Here is a 19,229-nt window from a genome sequence, read left to right as displayed (position 1 = left end):
CAATGCACACAGATTGTTATTGATCAGTTGAATCTTTGTCAGGTGGCAGCAATGAATTTCATGGGTCTCAGCACTTGTGTGAACTGAAACCTGAGACCTCACCATCAGAAGTTCACACTGGGAAAGTATATCCCCAGTTGTGCTCATGACACAGCTTGAATACTGCTCATTGCTAGTAATTGTCAGTTTAAATAGAACATTGTGCACTATAGGAACTATGAACATTAGTGGTCAGTCAATTACTAGGTTTGCACAGCTACTGACAAGTAGTGACCATTCATGAGTGGTGAGGTCCAAATTCCCTTCCAGTCATTCAGATTTTTTGTTTTGTTTTTTTCTTGGTTTTTCTAAACCGAATAAGGCAAATAACAAAATGATTCCTTTGAACATAACACACCCAGTTTTGCTTCCTGTCCCTGTCTAATCTGAGCAAGTGCTCCATCTCTAATGTTCTCATTATGGACTGGATGTTAAACTCTTTTATTTCTTCCTAGGATGACACCCAACTCCACAGTGTCAACTTCTTCACTGGAACAGATGTATACAACACCTATGCAGCTGTTACAAGTGTCTACTTCCTAGAAATGCAACTGCAACTTCAATTTTGATTGCTGTTGCTTCAGTAAAAGAGATTCTCCAAAAATGTGCCACTTTTCTTATCAAACCCTATGTTGATTGGACAGTGTTTTTGAGGTCACTAATTCGTGAGAATGACTAACATCAGGTTATCCTGTAGAGAAGTCAGTAATGTAATGTAAATGCCGTGTGACTATGGCCTCCCATCGGGTAGACTGTTCGCCTGGTGCATGTCTTTCGAGTTGACGCCACTTCGGTGACTTGTGTGTCGATGGGGATGAAATGATGATGATTAGGACAACACAACACCCAGTCCCTGAGTGGAGAAAATTTCCGACCCAGCCGGGAATCGAACCTGCACTGTTAGGTATGACATTCCGTCGCGCTGACCACTCAGCTACCAGGGTGGACAAGTCAGTAATGAAAACCATTAAATCCTTTTGGATATATCTGCTTTTGATAGATACTGAATCAAGAATTTAAGTTTTTTGCATACTTTCATGTTATTTTGTAACAAAACACTGGAAACCATATTTCAGTGACAGCTCATTAATGGATAAGTCCTGTAACATCCAATAATTAATCCATTCTTGTTTTCTCTTTCCACTAGTCTGATTTTCCAAATGTCTTTGCGTGTATTTCTTATGTCTGCACCTTTGACCACACCAAATGCTTTTGCTGATCAATTGTGCAAGAAGTAACTGAGCTGTATGGAAAATAAATAAAAGACAACCATCCATGACAATCGATTATTTTTTGTGGTCAGGGCTGCACAGCCTGTAACCATCAGAACTTGTTATTATCAGTATTTATTTCCAGACAGCTAGTTTTGGTCAAGCATTCACCTTCAAGGCACATGTGTGGGCTTAAAAATATGTAAGATACACGACACATCAGGAGGCTGCAGTGAACCACTAGATATAATAGTTATGGTTGGACCAGCTGATGTTTTGTTTTTCTAATGAGTAGGCCTACTGTATTTTGATATTTAATTCTCAAATATTCATGTCATTTCATTAAATACCATGGTCCGCTCCCGGTAGCTGAGTGGTCAGCGCGACGGACTGTGAATCCTAAGGGCCCGGGTTCGATTCCCGGCTGGGTCGGAGGTTTTCTCCGCTCAGGGACTGGGTGTTGTGTTGTCTTAATCATAATCATTTTATGCTCATCGACCCGCAAGTCACCGAAGTGGCATCCAATCGAAAGACTTGCACCAGGCGAGCGGTCTACCCAATGGGAGGCCCTTGTCACACGCCATTATTTTTATTAAATGCCATGCATTACATTTTGTTATTGACTTTCTTATATGAGAAATAAAATTTCGTGTCCTATATATTATTCTCCCATCAAATGGTAGCTGAAAGAGCTTGAGAATCATTGATCGCCATTTAAATTTATGAAAAATAATTTGGTTAGAAATCTCAAAAATGTAAAAGAAAGAGCAGCTTCATGTCACGGTGCCTGTAGGCAAAAGAGTAAGCGAAGAGCGGGGGTGGGGGGTGGGGGAGAGTTATTTATACTCATTAGAGAAGTTAGTCACACTGATCTCAAGTATGGAAATAGTTTCTTCACTCATAAATTAAATTTCTAAAAACATCTGCTCTCAGTTCTTATTTCCAATATGAATATAAGATTTAAGAAGGAAATTTCTTGAGTGCAGATTGCTCCTTGTTTAAAAGACTTGTGAAGAAAGCAAACATAGCCTCCAGAAAACTTTGATATGTCTTTTCATAATCTATTTGACACAGAAGATTCTTCACTTAGTTTATTTTATTTCCTGATGTCAATAGAATGATATGAGTTTAAATCTGAACCACGTCTTACAGCGTGATAGTTTTGTGAGGTGCAATTCATTAAAAAAGTATTCCAAGTAGCTTGAAAAACAATGTAAATAGTCGTGATCATTTTCTCCGTATTATGTTTATCTGTACTTACTGAAAGGAAATAAAATGAGTAGGGAGATTGTACAGACAGCTCAGAAACCTTCTGAAATGTAATGGTGCTGAATGTCACAGTCTGTTTATGCTGCTGTATTTAGAAAACTGTTTTTAATGAGATGCACAGCACTGCATTCATTTATACAAATCTTCTTTCCTTTTTATAAATCCTTCCTCAATTTTTATTTACAGGATTGCTTGTACCATCATCCTGTTCACAAAATATCATTTATTGCACAAGATATGTCCGATTCAAGGGCATTTGGTTATATTTTCGGTTCACCAGATACTGGACATAGATTTTTTGGAATAAAGACTGATAAAGCAGCGAGTCAGGTAAGCTCCCAATGACTTTGGGTAACACATTTAACATACATTTAGTAAAGCAGATTAAGTTTCTTAAGTACAGCAAAGAATACAATGTTAATGCCATCAAACACCTCAAGTTATGTCTCCTTCAAGTGTGGAGAAAACAATGAATACGTTAGTGCATTCAGAGAGACATTGGAAACTTTGCGTATTAACCCAAAGTGCGCACAAATTGTCTAAATGATGGCAGCCTGTCACACTGGTTGCCATTAGATGGATTAAAACATAACTTTATTTTGCTTTCATTACTGCTCAGTTTTGATTGTGCAGTCATTTTCAAATGATTGTAATTAAGTATAAAATTTAAAGCTGTCATCAACCCAAAGTTTGGCTTTAACTTGACAGTACTTTTAACCATGGTCCTGTTGAAGGTGGTATGTTGTTTGCCTTCCTCTGACCTTTGAGCTAACTCACCCAACCAGTTTAGCAGAACCTACAGTCTAATGTAGATCCTGAACCACGATGCAGCTCTATATTTTTCACATTAACAACTCATTGCCAGAGTTGATAAGCAACAGGAAAAATCCCTGGACTGTTCGGGGCTCAAATCCAGGATCTTTGGATTTGGAGTCTGTGTTTATCCACTTTTACTTATTAATTTTTTGGCACTCTTTGTACAAAGTATGCATACTGCTCCTCTCGAAAGCACTTGGATGGGTTACCGATTTTTTGACTTTATCTCATTTGTTTCATTGAATTTCAGTTCTAACATCTTCAGATACCTGGCATATTATGTGTATAAAAGTCTTCATGATAATGGATTGATTTGAATGAAATAATGCATACAGTGTCATCTAAAATATAGGTGAAATAAAATATAAAAGGAGAAAAGAACAAAATTGCAATTTTTTAAAATAAAACATTCAAGGCAGCTGATTTCTGTGGATTTCAGATCTTATTGGTATTCACTGTGATTATGTTTTATGAGGGTGCCATCAGTTCAAATATAATTGTAGAAAGTCACTTTATTTTCTTGAGTTCCTTTTGCCTTCAATATTGAGATTGTCTTCCATTGGTAGAAACTCAAATCTGTTTTGAAGCTTAATGACATTATCTTTCAGTTTGTTATTATTTATTTATTTACACGCCAAGTTCCGAAATTGAGGAACACATCTCCGTCATTGGCATATATATATATATATATATATATATATATATATATATATATATATATATATATATATATATATATATATATATATATATATATATATATATATATATATATATATATATATATATATATATATATATATATAGCGCAGTTCCCATTCCTGAAGCCTTCCATCTGATTGGCTACAGCTTATTCTACATTATTTTACATTTTAACATGTTTAAATAATGAAAGCTTGACCACTTTCATGTTCTAAATAAAGTAACAATAATACCCATCACACAATAAACTTTAAATTCTTTTACACAAAACCAATACAATTTTCTTCTTAACTTTGAATGTCATGGCCTGTAGCCTTGCACCAATGTGCTTCCTGATAAATAAATAAAGAAGAAAATAACTATTATGCACTAAACTTTACAACAAATATTCTGTTACCTAATGATTCAATAAGGTGTCATGCTGTCATCTTTCAATGTGTTTTGTGTAGAGGAAATGATGATCTGATGCTTAACTGAAAATACTGATAATTTAAATTAACTATATCTTTTAAACAAATAAAGTTACAGAGTTGATATTTACAACATTTGTCATTTTAATGATATTCTTTTATATGAAATGTCGATCATTAAGATCGACCAAAGTGTTCAGATTTTAGCATTCAGATCTATGTTAAAAAACTTGTTAATTTCACTTTAACATTAAATCCTAAACTATTATAGATATGATCAGTATTCAAGTTTTATTGGGATCACCATGACAATTTAAGAAAGATGGTAGATTAAAATTATTGTGGCTTCATTCCGTGAATTACTACAGAATTAAATAGTTTTCATAAATGTTTCCCTTTATGGCCGATCTTAGGTCCGCCATATTTAACACTGCTATGCCTTCCTGGGCACAAGCAGCTCGTACAGGGTTTCCCTATGACATAGGTTCTCACCTGTCTCACTCGCACGCTACAGCACTTAGGCCTAAACAGCCTGGCCTCATTCAGCACAATAGACGCTTGTGAATTTCCCCATCTTGTGGCAAATCTGTGCTCTTTGCGGCACATGGTCCTGGATGACAGGATTCGTTTCACAATTCCTGGAAGGCTGTCTCTTTTGGCTATATATTTAAATGACAGCGAAATGGTCGTTAACTCACAACATTCAGTTTTAAATATTTCCTTTCTACCATTTTATACTGCTGTTGGTGATGTTATATTCAGCCTAGTGCTGAAGTGAATGAATTGTCATTTTTCGTAAGGTGTGTGACAAACCATTTACTGAAAACTAGAGAGTTATTTGGATAAAAATTTCAATTATTAAAATTTAACTGTTTGCTAATTCTCCTTGTGCATCAGTGCTGTGCTTGATTAAAATTCTTGCTTCATTGGCAGAGATAACTATTTCAACTTCATTATTATGAGATGGGTGATCACTGATACACAGCAAGAACAGGCGCAGGCATCCATATCATACTCTTTGGAATGACAGTGTGATTTATCTGTCAGATGATAATTTGCCATGGGAACTGTCTGAGCTATCCAACATCACTTCCTCCCATCACCTAATATGAAATGAACCGTTTACTGCATCTTGGAAACTATAAACCAAGTTTATCGTAAAGAATGTTGCAGTTTATGCACAAATGCATGACATAAATCACAGAAAAATTTGGAAAGTGTAATTTTTGTCACTTAACTGTTTTAATACTTCGACAGCAAATTTTTGTTTTTGAAAGTGTTTTCCTTACAAGATGTTGGACTGACCTCAACCTGACTTAAGTTTCAGAAAAAGCGAACAAGGTGGAGGACTCTTAAAAGCAGCGTGGAAAGAGTATTTACACCACTTTTATTTAAAATCTACACAAACACCAATCTATCAATTTTGAATGCAAATCTTACTTACATAATCATCACCTAACATTATGATCCCATGCTTCAAACTTTAAAGAAGTGAATAAACATAAACACTCACATATCTCACATCGTACTACATATTGAAACTCCTTAAGCCAAACTGACAGAAAACTAAATTTGGTACTTTACACCTGCTCACCCTGGAAATGTAGAAGTTGCCTCATAATGGTAACAGTCACCACATGCAGTAATTCTTGATCATGTCCTGAAGTTCTGGAAACACAGTGAGAATGTAAAAGAAAAAAAAAAATTGTAGACAATGACTGAATTCAACCACAAAAACATCCTCGAACACAATAATCCTGCTTAAATCTGTTCTTTCCTTGTGCTCTTCTGATGAGTCTGGCGTGACCAATTCTTTGCAAGGCATAAGGTTGAAAATTACAGTAATTCAGTTCAGTATGGTAATCACACAGTGTCCATGATCAGCCATTTTAACCAAACTTCTCACCCATTGATGGCAAAACACTTTCTGAAGTCTGATAAGTAATTACCAGTCAATGGGAATAGAAACACACCCAAGAAATTAATTACTATATTCTGTAGTGTAATGTTCTAGCTGTCTGACTGAAGTGCAGAAAGATTTTTTCAGTCCCCTAACTGACCACCCCAAGGCACTGAATGAGGAAATGTGGAGAAACGAAGTTGCTCAGCAAGGGTTTATTACATCAGCAAAAGTTCTGACAATTGCAGTGGACTGGTCATGGCAGCTTTGCATGTCTACCTGAACCAGTAATGTAATGCGATTTTGTAAACATCTCAATGGCAATGCTGAGTGTTATCACAACTCAGTAGACTACATCTAGCATTTTGCAATTGAAACATGGCAACTGGCCTATGAACTGTTGGGGATCATCTAACACTGATTCAGATCATCTTATGCTACCTCATCTATAGAAAAAACATCTGGAATCCATTAAACAAACTGTATCTTGGACACAGCCATTTCAAGAAAAGTATATCATGTGGAAGCTACTTCAACTAGGAGATGACCTAAGGCGTCCCTGTTCTGAGCTCACACATAATGTGGTATCTTGAATGAATGACCACCTCAATGCCAACCAGGTTGGCTTTTGAAAATGTTGATCTTGTGAAACCCAACTCGCACTTCTCTCACTTGACACACTGAAAGCTTCAGATAAAGGCAATAAAGTAGGGGCTGTGTTTCTTGATTTTCAAAAAGCATTTGACTTGAAATCACACCTACGCTTATTGTCAAAAGTACTATCATATGGGGTATTAAGTGAAATATGTGACTGAATTGAAGACTTTTTGGTGGGGAGGATAAAACATGTTATCTTGAATGGAGAGTCATTGTCAGATGTAGAAGTAACGTTGGGTGTGCCCCAGGGAAGTGTGTTGGTATCCTTGCTCTCCATGTTGTATGTTAATGACCTTGCGGACAATGTTAATAGTAAAATCAGGATTTTTGCAAATGATGCAGTTATCTATTAATTGAGTATTATCTGAAAGATGCTGCACAAATATTCAGTCAGATCTTGACAAGGTTTCAAATTGGTACACAGATTGGCAACTTGCTTTAAATGTTCAGAAATATGTGTCACTGTTGGAATTGGCCGATTCGTACAAATACCTGGATGCAACACTTTGTAGGGATATGACATGGAATGATCACATGGGTTCAGTCTTGGGTAAAGCAGGTGGTAACTTCAGTTTATTAGTAGAATACTGGGGGAGTGCAATCAATCTACGAAGGAGATTGCATACAAATCACTCGTGTGACCAGTTCCAGAATATTGCTCAAGTGTGTGGGACCTGTACCAGATAGGACTAACCAGGGATATTGAATGTATACAGAAAAGGGCAACACAAAGGGTCACATGTTTGCTTAATCCATGGGAGGGTGTCACAGAGATACTGAAGGAACTGAACTGGAATGCTCTTAAAGATAGACATAAACTATCCCAAGAAAGTCTATTAACAAATTTTCAAGAATCATCTTTAAATGATTACTCTAGGAATATACTACAACCCCCTACATACCGTTCACATAGGAAACTTGAGGATGAGATTACAATAGTTACTGCATGAACAGAGGCATTTAAACAGTCATTCTTCCCATGCTCCACATGTGAATGGGACAGTAAGAAATTCAAATAACTGGTACAATGGGATGTACCTTCTGCCATACACCTCACAGTGGTTTGCAGAGTATAGATGTAAATATAGAGGGAAACATTCCACGTGGGAAAAATATATATATCTAAAAACAAAGATGATGTGACTTACCAAACGAAAGTGCTGGCAGGTCGATAGACACACAAACAAACACAAACATACACACAAAATTCAAGCTTTCGCAACCAATGGTTGCTTCGTCAGGAAAGAGGGAAGGAGAGGGAAAGACGAAAGGATGTGGGTTTTAAGGGAGAGGGTAAGGAGTCATACCAATCCCGGGAGCGGAAAGACTTACCTTAGGGGGAAAAAAGGACAGGTATACACTCGCGCGCACACACACATATATCCATCCCAAACTCTTTGCCTTTACAAATGTCTGCTTGTGTCTGTGTATGTGCGGATGGATATGTGTGTGTGTGCGAGTGTATACCTGTCCTTTTTTCCCCCCTAAGGTAAGTCTTTCCGCTCCCGGGATTGGAATGACTCCTCACCCTCTCCCTTAAAACCCACATCCTTTCGTCTTTCCCTCTCCTTCCCTCTTTCCTGACGAAGCAACCGTTAGTTGCGAAAGCTTGAATTTTGTGTGTATGTTTGTGTTTGTTTGTGTGTCTATTGACCTGCCAGCACTTTCGTTTGGTAAGTCACATCATCTTTGTTTTTAGATGTAAATATAGATGTAGATGTAGATACTGTCTCACTTGTTGCATTATCCAAATATTCTTCTTCCATCAATCATGAAACCTTCAGGGATGCTTACAAGTGGTCAATAAGTAATAAACTATTGCTGAATCTAAAGAAAATGAGCAGCACAAATTTCATTTTAAAGAGGACAATTGTTAACTGTAGATGATAATGCCGAACATTGTGTAGCAAACACAATAATATCAAGAATGAATATAGATTGTCATCTGAAGTAAGATAAGCACACACAAAGCTATTAGGTAAGTGAATGTCATCAGCAAGTTATGCCCTTATAGAGCCCTGCCATCTTTCTTACATCAGGTGCCTCAAAGGTGCATGCTGTTCCTAAGTACACTCAGTCATTTGCTGTGGTATAATTTTTTGGGATCAAATGCACAACTTACTGCCACAATATTCAAACTACAGAAAAGGCCATAAGAATAATGACTAGAACAATAATCAGTCTTATTGTAAAAATTGGCCAAATTTAAAAGAACACAAAATCTCCATGATTGGCGATCTTTTTCTGAAACTTTTAACTTAGCGCAGACATCAGTGTGACATGCTTTTAATAGCTGCCACAACGAAAATCTGGCCCAAAATCTGATGATATTCTCATCATATGTAAAGTATACCATTGACAAGACACAATCAGTACCTTGACAATGGTAATATTACTGATGGTAGTACTACTAAAGTATTTTGTTGACACCCGCCTACATAGGGAGAAATGATCATCATAATAAAATAAGAGAAATCAAAGCTTTCATGGAAAGATTTAAGTGTTGTTTTTCATGCATACTGTTTGAGAGTGGAACGGTACAGAAATAGTCTGAAGGTAATTCGATGAACCCTCTGCCAGGAACTTATATGTGAACTGCAGAGTAGTCATGTAGATATAGATGTAGACCTCATTGGTAGATAATGAGAATAGCTCACTACTACCTGCAAGTTTAAAAGTTATTGTCAGAGAGATGATTGGGTTAACAGTGTATAGCAGTGTGCCAGAGTTGCCTGATTCCCCAACCGAGGAACCGAGTGTAGAGGTCAGTACCCTATTGGTGACATGGTTCTTGGCTGTAACTCCTTGCTTAACATGTGATAGTAGGGCTAGATCCTTGTGGTACTAAGCATTAAATTTTCCTATCATGGGGTGCATATCATGCCCAGGTTTTCTTCTACAGAACAGTATCACTGTTTGACTGATTCCACTTTTGCAATTCCCCAGAATGAGCATGAATCAATGAGCTAAATGTTGATACTTAATTGTGGGTATTTGTCAAGTTTCATAGAGAGCTCCTACACATGCTCCAACCAATTGTACAGATATTATAGAACTCACAACATTTTCTTTGCCTCTTACCTTACTAGCTCTGAATGAAAGACTTCAAGTCAGTATGTTAGCTGATCTATGCAATCAAATAAAACATGGGGGAAAAAATGTGAAAAATGTGTTGCAAGCCATACAGATGGAACAGAGGCTTGCTTGTAAAAAGAAAGAAGGTTAGGGATTAACTTCTCACTGATGCCAAAGGTATGACATACAGCAGAATATTATTGCTCAGTTCAGGTTTACTCTATAGCAGTTAGGTCCAGCTTCCCCAAATAGTAATCATCATTTGGTACGCACGGTGTTTGTAATAAGGCAGGCATAACACCATAACTGAAATTAGTCCATGATTCAAGTAAAATGATCAGACATTATGTTAGCAGCTACATTGTTTCTCTTTCATACTGTCAGCAATTGAAGGTGGAATGACCTCCAGTGACTGATTTGTGGGGTAAATGTAAGTGATTGCGGAGGCTATGTAGCAGACCTGTCTCATATTTCAAGGATTTCTTGGACATATAATCTATGGTGATATGATGCTCTGTTTTGCTGATGATGCTGAAGAATTAGAAAATTCTGAGAGCACCAATGTCAGCTATGTGTTCTACATAAAAAGGATTGGATCATGCTCTTAAAATTTTCCAAGGATGGAGAAACAGCTCCCACTCTTTCCAAAGACATTAAAAGAGGTCTCATTCTGACACTATCACTATAGTGCTGGAATGTTTTGTGCATATTTTGTCTGCTCTAGATAATGGAATTATGCAAAATACTGATCCAGAGGTGACAAAAGCATTGAATGTGGCAATTTGTTGTCTTCAGAACACTTGATATCTGTATATGAAAGCATCGATGAGCATCTATATATGGTTTCAGGTATAAACATTGTCCGCCTCCATAGCTGAGTTGCCAGTGCGGCAGAATGCCATGTGAGAGGCACAGGTTTGATTCCCAGCTACGTCAGATATTTTCTCCACTTAGAGACTGAGTGTTGTGTTATCTTCATCATAGTATCATCTTCAAGTCGCCAGTGTGGTGTCAATTAAAAAGACTTGGACCAGGTGATTGGTCTACCCAATGAGATCACACGACATTTCATTTCAGTACAAACATGAAGATTGCATATGCCAAATGGTAGCTTGTATCAATTGTATGTAATGCACAGAACAAAAGAGCTTCAGCAAAGATTGAATGCCAATTCCTAGCATATTTAGGGAACCTATGCTGTAGTCAGTATGAAACTTATAATGGGCTGCAGTAAATCAGTGTCTATTGTGAAAATAAAACACAAAAATATTTTCTGCACCATTTGAAGTCAATATCTGAACTTGATGAGTATTATTTAAAACATCCCTTACAGAGATATGTTGTCAGTTTGAAAAAAAGTTGTATTTTTAGAGTTGTAATTAATGCTAAACATTGTTTCACAAATTCAGTTGTCTTCAATATTATGCACAATATACAGAGGTAAAACAAAAAACAAGTGCTGTGATATGGTTGCTTTCACTAGAGGAAAAGCTCAATATGGTATTGTTGTACTGCACTTCCAGTCCAATCAGTGAACTCTTCATCTATAAACTTATTCATACTGCAGTGTATCTCTGTGAACATACAACTATCACTGTTGGGGAAACAAAACTCAGCAATACTGAATGCTGAGACTTTAGAGGAAAGTGGACATTACTGTTGTTTGCAGCAAGTACCATGAATGAATGGAACAGGTTTATTTCTAGACCAGGTGCAAAGCATATACTGTCAACTTTTGCATTGTAGCACAACAATTTTCAGTGCAGTACAGGCACAAGGATGAAAGGGGCCAATAAACTGAACAAAATGTGGTTATTTTATAATTGACAGACCACTTGAGGATCAATTGCAACTCCCTCCATCCAGCATTGATCCTCTGCAGGTCTTCCTGCATTTCGCTACAATTTTATAGCATCGCAATTTCTCTGTATACAAAATGCTTCATGGAACTTCTGATGTTGACTGCTATGTCGTTGATGTACAAGCTGATCAGAAACAATCTGAAAAGCTTGTACGGGTTTTGCAGTGTACATTATGCTGAGAAGTAATTGTTAAACACATTGATATATTATGCTGTCTCCAAGTTAGTTAGCCAATCGGACTGTTTCACATACTGGTTCAAGCATACCATAAGAGATGGTGTCACCAATGTGTTCTTAACAATTACTTCTCAACATAACTCACCCTGTAACATCCTTACAAGCTTTTCACACTGTTTGTGACCTCCCTGTATATTGTGAAAAGGAGAGGACCTATTACACTCCCTTTGGGTATACTCGAAGACTTTTCTCCATTGAGAATGACATGTTGTTTTCTATTGTTAGAAGTTCTTCAGTTCAGTTACTCTGTTGTTCTGTACGCTCATATTTTGTTCATTAGGTGGTAGTGTGGAATTGTATTGAACATCTTATGAAAGTCAAGGAACACAGCATATACCTGGGCATTGGTATCTACTGCTTTCTGGGTCTCATGTATGGACATAGCAATATGGATTTCACACATTCATTATTTTCAGAACACATATTGATTCTTACAGGGGAGATTTTTGGTCTCCAGAAGTGTCATAATACATAGAACATGTTCGAAAATTTTACAACGGTTTGACATGAGAAATATAGTCCTATAGTTTTGTTCCTCTGATCAATAACCCTTCTTGAAAATAGGAATGATCTGTGCTTTTTTTCAATCATCAGAAACACTTCACTCCGGCAGAGACGTAAGGCGCACTGCTGCTAGAAGCTTGGCAGGTCATTTCCACACCTCACAACTTTGATTGGCACATACCTGTCTAAAGTGTATAGGGCAATGCTCTTGGACTTTGTCCATTGATACTCAGCATGTTAGCACTGGAGTTGAAATTTTCATGCTGATTGCTCAGATAATCTGATATCTGTCCCTCTTGCTCAGCAGAAAGATCTTCCTACCTTCCTTTGTATTTCTATTTATAACCATGATGCTGTAATAGCCTTATGCTATGATTTCCTGTTCTACATTAACAGAGTCAAAAAGTTTGGATCTGTTTCTCACCAGCAGTTCTAAGATGTTACTTTCATGAATTGTTGTCTAATTAAATGCTCGAGGCAATTTTTGGACAAGGCATTTAGAACAATTTCACGTGATTTCCTGTCACTGCTACCCAGCTTAATCACTTGTCTCCCAGTCTATATCTGGTAAATTGAGATCTCCATCTAATGTTCCAATACAGTCAGGGAACTTATGCAAAATATTCTCCAAATTTCTCCTCAACTGATCCCCCAATACTGCTCCGGAGGTATGAGGTCTATAGAAGTGTCCAATGACCATGTTTGATCTACATTTAACACTTGTCTTAACCTAATCTCACTAGATATTATCGTATTTTTTGTAGATATAAAAATGCTTCCATGACCAGTGTTCAACCTATTCATGTGACATACATCCCATTCAGAGTTTACAATTACATGGCTGTTAACATCTTATTTCAGCCACCTTTGTGTCCCTTGTGCTCTATGGGTATTGCTACCCTGTATATGCAAGATTAGTTCCGGGGTCTTTCCTGTGATTAACAAATATTTTTTAACATTTTCTTTCTCTGCTACGATGAATGCTACTCTGTCTGGAATCAGAATACATCATGTAGAGTCTGTGGAGGGATTTTCTATCATAAAAAACCCATATGTGCATGCCACATGTGCTCTGCTACCCTAGTGGTATATAGTGCACTCCTGACGTTTTAAGAGTTTTGTAGATATCTGCATCCAATAGCAGAGGTTGAGAAATCCACGATTGTAACAGATTCATATAAGCCTCTGGTTTAAGCTGTCCACTTGGCTTCAAACCAGAGGACTGAAATCAGTTCAGAGAACAAAGCTGCAAAATTGTAGCTTTGCTTCCTCCCTGTGAGTGAGGCTGCTAGTTGTCTTCATCAAAGCAGGAAGCTGCCCATAGGAATTGAGAATGGCTTCTGAAACTAATCAGTAAGCATCATTTGTGCCTACATGACCCATGATTTGGAGCTGGGTGCATCCAGTGCACTTGATTTCAGCTGGCACAGTCTCCTCTACGTCTCGGATGAGACACCCCAGCAGGCATACAGAGTGGACACTGGTCTTCATTCCCAACCTGGCCGCTATTTCTGCTGAGAGGCTCCATCACCCATCTAACATTGGAACTCCCTATGACAAGCAATACCACCCTCTGTGCTTATCCAGACTTCTCATCAAGAGTGGCCACAGTCCCAACAGATGAGGGGTCTCATGCTTGCTCAGGTTCTGCCATTGTATTGCTTCTGTTTTAGTTTTTCTACACTCCAAAGTTGGCTCACACAAAGGTAATGCACTAAAATTTATGCAAAAATCTTATAGTAGGTTAGTAAACACTCTCCTTCACAATAAAATACACTGATATGATTTAGTTCTTTGCAGAAGTAAGTGAGAAGCAGAAACTAAACTAATTACTGTTTATAAAATAGAAACTGCTACTACTACACTTGATGCACCCACTTGCCTTCTCATCAGCCACTACACACATATACAGTAATAAAAGTTTATTACAAAAATAACACATTATCTGAAAACCCACACCTATATTAGATGAAATGAAGAAAGATTTATACCCAAAAGTTAGTCACTATAACAAACCTTAGTACACAGTACACTGACGTGAGTGTCACACTCTGAATTCTCATGCAATAGCACAAGTAGGACCATTGTATAGTGCTATATTCCACTTGTTATGCTGTTATCAAATGTTTTGAATACGAAAGGCTAATGGAGCAGTCCCTAGTCTCTTGCAGATACTCATGATGCCATCTCGTACAGATATACTAATTCAATTACAACCATCAATTAAAATATTATGTTCCTCTGTAAGTTAGTTTTGACTATAATGATTCTTACTGGAACATGGGAAATGTGTCAGTTTTCTCTTGTTTCCGTACACAAGGCAGGGATGGATTACTGAATCTCCCCAGTATGCCATTCTCTGCATCCCACTTCACCTCTCTAAATGTGGCAGAGAAGAACCCTATAGACTTTATGTAGTAGTGTGACAGAAGCTTTCATGGTGTTCTGTGTTGCAGACATGACATTTTGATGGCTTAGTGATCAACTTCATTTCCCCATTGGTTTGATGTGTCTTCCAAAGCCCATAAACCTTTTACATTTTCAGGTTCTGTACTTCTCAACACATATCACAATTTAAATTGAAGATGTTGATATTTTACTTGCAGTGATTTCAGTTTCCACACCTAATTTTATGTTACATGCTATTTTGCCCTGAGAACACTGATGATGTGTCTTGGCATATTTCCATGGACTCTGTGAGATGCTGAAAGTTTTGAGATACCATCCTGAACCAAGACCAGCCAGCAGGTGCCCACAGATTGGTCGAAGTTGATTCCAAAAATGGCTCTGAGCACTATGGGACTTAACATCTGTGGTCATCAGTCGAAGTTGATTCCAAGATATATACATATTGCTTAATAGGATCCCAAATGTACTCAATATAATTGAGTTAAGTAGAACTTGGAAGTACCACAAGCACCATCATATTCATGGAGAGTTTCTCAAATTATTCTAACACAATTTGGTAGATCTCTTTGAGATAGTGAATTATCTTGCTGATTATACAGGTCACCTGTGAATGCTGTAGGTCAATTAATGAAAGCCATGTGAACATCCCATACATGGAAACACCTCAGCCACCTACCTGAATAGTGCTGCTGGCAAGCATGACACCCCATATCATATGATCTTTGACATAATGATACCCTGCAATCAGTATACTCAAACATTTACCATGGCTACTGCACACCCTCATAATAATTGCCCAGTATCTCTTGTACCTCTCTTTCAAAAATGCGGACATCCTGTACACAAAAATACCTCCTCACCTGCCTGAATAATGCTGTCAGCAAGCATGACACCCCACATCAAGTGGTCTTTGATGTACTGGTACCAACATTTATGATGCCTATTTAAAAAAGTTGACACATCACACCCTCATATTATTATCCAATCTCTGTAGTATCCTTTATTTCCAGGATAAGAGAGTACTGCCTGTAGCACCAAATCTGTGAACATCTACCTAGAAATAACATTCCAGTGAGTCACAATATAGTTTAAGATCTGGTTTGTTGACTGTGAGAGAAGTTGAAGATGTTGTGTTAGGCCTTTACTGTTCATAATCTACATTGATATCTTGTCTGCTATTATGTTGAGTAAGTTGACATTATATGCAAATGAATCTCATTTGATACAGTTGGAAAAGACTTAGCAGCACAAAAACATCAATCTGAGAATCATCTCAGAGTGGCCAGTACATGGTTTGGAATTGTTGAACTGCATGTTAATAATGAGAAAACTGTAAATATTTTATTCAGTCTATATATGGAAGACGAGGACAATGTGCTTCTGCTGTATTTCTTAGGATTCATCTTGACCCATAATTAACATGGAAAAGTCATTGAGAATATATGTATGCAAAGTATTAGGTAAACTTGGGCCCTGCTTTAGTGATAAGCTACTTGTCAATGCCTACTATGTCTTTTACCATAACCACTTGACTTATGGAGTTCTGTTGGCCACAAAAAATTCTTATTTGGGGAGGAGGAAAAAAGCAATTAGATATTTTTATGAACACTTCTTTCTTACATTTCATTACATGGCAATGAGTGGTACACAGTTCCCTGTAGGCACTTTGAAACATTGATACACCAACAAATCAGACAACTTCATTCACTGTGTAATCATGGGCATGCCCTAACATGATAGTTCCATTCTGCCATTCTTTCATATCTTCACGTCTACGCATCGCTGATACAATATAACCAACTGGTGCATATACACCACCTCCCTGCCGAGCCTTATGTCAGTGGTGGGGAATTACATGGAAAGATGACTCCAGCAGACAAAAAGAGAATGACACACATACGGATGTAAGATTCATGATTATGTAACTCCTGCAGCTCTTGAAAATAGGAATAACTTCCTGATTCTTATCATACCATGCACATACTTGTGATGTTGTGACACTGATGTTTTGATTCTCTGGTATTGTGGCCCAACAAGTTCGAAAGCCCACCAGAACACATGGACTAGGATGACAGCCACTAGGTAGCAATCTTAATATTTACGAGCACTGGTCTCGCTGCCTCGGCTCTAGGTGTGTCCCATGCCCAATGTGCCAGCCTATCAGCACCTGCAGCTGTGCTATAAAGCTTGCAGCACAGGGTCCTGGACCTCCTCAGCCCCGTCTGACTGCACTCATTTTTATAATTACACTCAGCGTTTCTTTGATATTGCTATGTCAGATTTGGTTTAAACTCCAGACTTGTCATTCTGTAGTGTTATCTTGTTGTTCGTCCATTGCTGTTCTTGTCTTTTGTAGTTTTCGACAACTCACAGTCAATGCCCTTGGTGTGTCGGCTAGTGTCTCATTGCTGTGCCACAGTTCCAGTTACTATAGATTCCTTGACAATGAAAGCCAATGAATTACTGACACTATCATTCCTGTCTACAGCAGGCTGTGTTGAGTTGACTTCCGAAAACTAATTTTGTCAGCTCCAAACCTTAACAAAATTACAGGCTTATGAGGTATCAAATGTAATTTGTGACTAGATTGGGGATTTATTGATGGAGGACACAGCTCTGAGATGGAGAGTCATGAATGGATGTTGAAGTAACTGCAGATGTGCCCCAGAGAAGTGTGTTGGGACCATTACTGTTCATGTTGTATCTTAGTGACCTAACTGACAGTATTAAAAGTAACCTCAGACTATTTGCAATTGATACAGATAACTGCCTTGCTGACAACTAAAACTGCACATGAAGAAGGATGGCAAATAAATGAATTTTACTTATTGTGCATAATAGGAAAGAAACATGACTAAATTTGGAAGTGATTTGGGAGTACACAGGATACGAAATTTAGTACACAGAGGTGCCACCTCCGGCAATAACAGCAGCTCTAACCTGGGTAGGGACAGAATAGAATTGAGCATGGGTGACAGATATGGGCATAACATTCCTTGCTATTTGTTTAACTCTGTGCTGTGGTTCATCAATGATAATGGTGGTTAAGTGGCGATGTGCTAGTTTCCTCTTCAGCCCAGGAGCAATTTTTCAGTGAGTGAGGGGTATGTAGGACATGCTGGCCTGGGCAACAGTTGAACACCCTCTGCCTTGAGGTAGGACAGGACAGCGAGAGCAAAATGAGGTCTTGCATTATCTTGCTGAAAGATAATATTATGGAGACCTTAAAGATAGGGCACAGCCACCAGCTGTAACAAGTCACAAATGTAATGCCTGCTGTTCAGATTATTGGCCAAGTGAATCAGAGGTGATTGTATTGTGTTCAAAATGCTACCCACAGCATTAAACAGGTGCTGGGCCTATATGATGATGACAAATGCAATGTGGTAATGTCCATTTTCCTTGGAGCCTCCAAACATGAATACCTTTTTATCCAACTCTGTGCAGATAGAAACACAGTTTATGGTTACTCACACTTGTGGTAACGAGGAGACCCGTGGAATGAAGCAAGCAGCTCTGGTGATGACTGACAGTAGAAATCATGAGGTGAATTAGTAACCAACAGAAGTCCAGAGTGTAGCCAAATTGTCCAAACATATGGGACAATCCAGGCAAAAGTCCATATCACAAAACGTTAATCAGGCAAGGTCAAAATACTCTGCTATCCAATGGCACATATGTATGGCTTCAGTGGCTAGTGAGAGACTGGCCAGAATCACCGGGCTTCGGTATATCAGTAAACAGTTGTCAGAGGGTGATGCCGTCTCAGCTGCTTAATGCAGCAGCCACATCCTTCACTGCATGGGCTGCGGTTGTCACCCACAACCCAATTTTCTCTGGCATGTTCTCCCTATTGTTACTCAGGCTAGCCAGGGAATTTGAATCACCCTCAGATACTAAAGGTATGTGTATCATGATGCTTTACATAGAACGAGGACCTGCTTCAAAATATCACATGGTGTCATTCCTGTGTCCAGTTTCATTGTTGTGTGAATCACTGTCAACCACCTGTCCCTTGTACTGCATTAACAGAAACTGCAACATTAGTCACCATATTGACAGTATGTGGTCCTCCAGACACCACTGTATTGTCCATGTGGTTACTTATCTTGATGCAGGCAAGCCCTTTTCCTCATTC

General features: G+C 38.1%; 1 protein-coding gene across 1 annotated transcript in view; it reads left to right on the top strand.

The window, feature by feature from the left end:
* Window positions 1–19,229, top strand: part of LOC126188544 (protein disabled) — a gene marked incomplete at its 5' end in the record, with an annotated part of 358,462 nt that overhangs the window by 279,564 nt on the left and 59,669 nt on the right. The window contains one exon of the mRNA XM_049930144.1: window positions 2,706–2,849. Within this exon, the coding sequence (XP_049786101.1) occupies window positions 2,706–2,849 (144 nt within the window). The remainder of the gene's footprint in view (window positions 1–2,705; window positions 2,850–19,229) is intronic.

This window comes from Schistocerca cancellata, chromosome 5 (assembly GCF_023864275.1).
Source record: "Schistocerca cancellata isolate TAMUIC-IGC-003103 chromosome 5, iqSchCanc2.1, whole genome shotgun sequence".
Taxonomy (NCBI): domain Eukaryota; kingdom Metazoa; phylum Arthropoda; class Insecta; order Orthoptera; family Acrididae; genus Schistocerca; species Schistocerca cancellata.
This window is presented reverse-complemented; position numbering and strand designations above follow the sequence as displayed.